Genomic DNA, 2,395 nt, shown 5'->3' on the forward strand with positions numbered 1-2,395 from the left:
TCAAGGACATAAGAAGGAGAAAACCAGGCCATGGGCAATGGCTCTCCAAGTCTCCGCGAAATGCGCAAGCTCGTTACCCCTCCATCGCTGTCAACCCTTATAGCCGAGTCGCTAACATTCTTTCGCGTCTCTGTCACCTAAACTGTCTGAACTCTAAAGCTTTCCCATGCTTTTCCATTTCTAGGAATCTGTTCCACTGCTTCTCTCCTATTTTAGGGTTTCAGCTTCACTTTCTCTATTATGGCTGGAAACCGATGGCCCCCGGAAGATGCCGAAATTTCTCACGCGCGAGTTCCGAGCACAGCCGATCTCATATCTGATGATGATCGTTCTGTTGCTGCAGATTCTTGGTCAATAAAGAGCGATTACGGAAGCACTTTGGACGATGAGCAGAGACACGTCGATGCCTCTGATGCACTTTCCTCCGGCAACTTCCGTGCAGCATCCGATTACAGGTACCCAATTTTGTTTTTTTTTTTTGCTTACTTATTGTTTTCAGTAATGGTACTACTACTGCTATTGCTACTACTCTGGTTCAGTTTTGAAGTTTTTCATTTGTTGACATTTGAGAAAGTCAATGTGATATATGAAGGTACTGTTATGTTCCTCTTTGGATGTATTTCCATGTTTGATCTCACTGTGATTTCACATTTGTAATGGGAAGACCTTGTCCAATCTTTGTTCCTGTGGAAGAAGGGTTTGAAGAGTAATGGAGTGTCCATCAGTATGTGCAAATGCAATTTGGGTTTAGAAGAACAACATTGTTTTAATGGTTGGGTTCTCTTTGAATTCCATTTCTCAGAGACTTTTTTTTTCTAGCTTTTATTCACTTTGAAAGATGCTAGAGTCTACAGTCTTTATGATGATTCAGGGAAGTAACAGAAACCGAGTTGGAAATACTTAAATAGTACCATATGGTTTTGGCTTTGATAGGATTTCTGTGTATGACTTAAAGGTAATGGAAAATGTATTAGATGAAAGTAGTGATAGGTACCTTGTTGGATGTATTTCTGTTTCATTGATATAGTCCATGTTTGATTTCACCGTGATTGAAATTTGTAATGGGAAGACTTTGCCCAATCTTTGTTCCTGTTGAAGAATGGCTTGAAGATTAATAAACTGTCCATTAGGATGTGTGGATGCAATTTGGGTTTTAGTAGATCCACATTGTTTTAATGGTTGGATTCCCTCTTGTATTCCATACTACCCTATGTTTGTGGCATTGATAGGATTATGTGTAAATCATCTATTTCTTTGAGGCAATGTTCAAGTAATAGCTTGACGGGTGATCTTTACACTATCATATCCTGAAATATTATATTGTGGGAGCAGTTCGGACAAGGAAGAACCAGATGTTGAAGTGGAGCCATCATTGTTGGGTCTTCAGAGCTATTGGGATGCCACATATGCAGATGAATTGGCGAATTTTCATGAACATGGTCATGCTGGTGAAATCTGGTGAGTTCCACTCTTGACCATTACAAAAGATGTTCATTTTAGTGGCATAAATATTCCATGTTATTGTATCATATTTATGTGCATAAAGTACAATCAACTTTACCTTTTTCCTTCCAAAAATAAAAAAAGAATTGTATCATTCATGATAGAGAAAGTGATCAGCATACTTACAACTGTATGATACTTTGACACCTCAAATACAGGGGAAAAAGGATATTTCCGAACTGATTTAAAGCAATTTCTTTGAACCCTAAGAGTAAAGTGATTATACCCTTATTGATTTCTATAATTTCCACTTTTTATTTGCCAGAAGAGTAAAGTGATTAAACCCTTATAGCTTTATATAATTTTCACTTTTGACAACCCTTAATGTCTTAGTTGAGGGAATGGGTGTCATTAGGTTCAACTGGTTGATTTTGGGTGATGGTTTCAACCCCAACATGACCTGTTTCTTTTGTGTGATTGTCATGTTCGACACATATTTGACCCAAACCCCATGGTAACCTACCTGAAAACGAAACTATTGGGTTGTGTTTGTGTCAGGTTAGCGTATTATTTCTGACATGTCGGATATTACCACCTTTTAGGAGGTATGTGTGGCCTGCCCTGAGCTGGGACGGAGTAATCATGGGTACAGCAACTTGAGGCTGAGGGAAGGGGGGATGGCAGGGTAGTTTTGCTGGGTTTGCTTGGTTCTGGTTTATTATTATTATTATTATTTTTTATTTTATTTTATTTTTTTATTTTTATAGAAATGATATGTTGAGATGCAGAGATGGCTTTCCAATTTACCTGGAGGTGTCTGCTGTCTTTGAAGATGTTTGGTTTGAGGGTCTTCTTTTTTTTTTTTTGCTGAATTAGAGGCTAATTCCAAACCCTTCCAACAAGTAACTCCGAAACTTTATTTACAAAAGTAAAGGCAGCAATGTTTGGTGTG

General features: G+C 38.2%; 1 protein-coding gene across 1 annotated transcript in view; it reads left to right on the forward strand.

Moving 5' to 3' along the window:
- The window catches only part of LOC122082172 (EEF1A lysine methyltransferase 2-like), an 8,206-nt gene continuing 5,811 nt past the window's right edge, over window positions 1-2,395 (forward strand). Inside the window, exons 1-2 of the mRNA XM_042649652.1 lie at window positions 1-455; window positions 1,333-1,458. Of these exons, the coding sequence (XP_042505586.1) occupies window positions 241-455; window positions 1,333-1,458 (341 nt within the window). The 5' untranslated portion in view covers window positions 1-240. The remainder of the gene's footprint in view (window positions 456-1,332; window positions 1,459-2,395) is intronic.

This window comes from Macadamia integrifolia, chromosome 1 (genome assembly GCF_013358625.1).
Source record: "Macadamia integrifolia cultivar HAES 741 chromosome 1, SCU_Mint_v3, whole genome shotgun sequence".
In the NCBI taxonomy this organism is placed as follows: domain Eukaryota; kingdom Viridiplantae; phylum Streptophyta; class Magnoliopsida; order Proteales; family Proteaceae; genus Macadamia; species Macadamia integrifolia.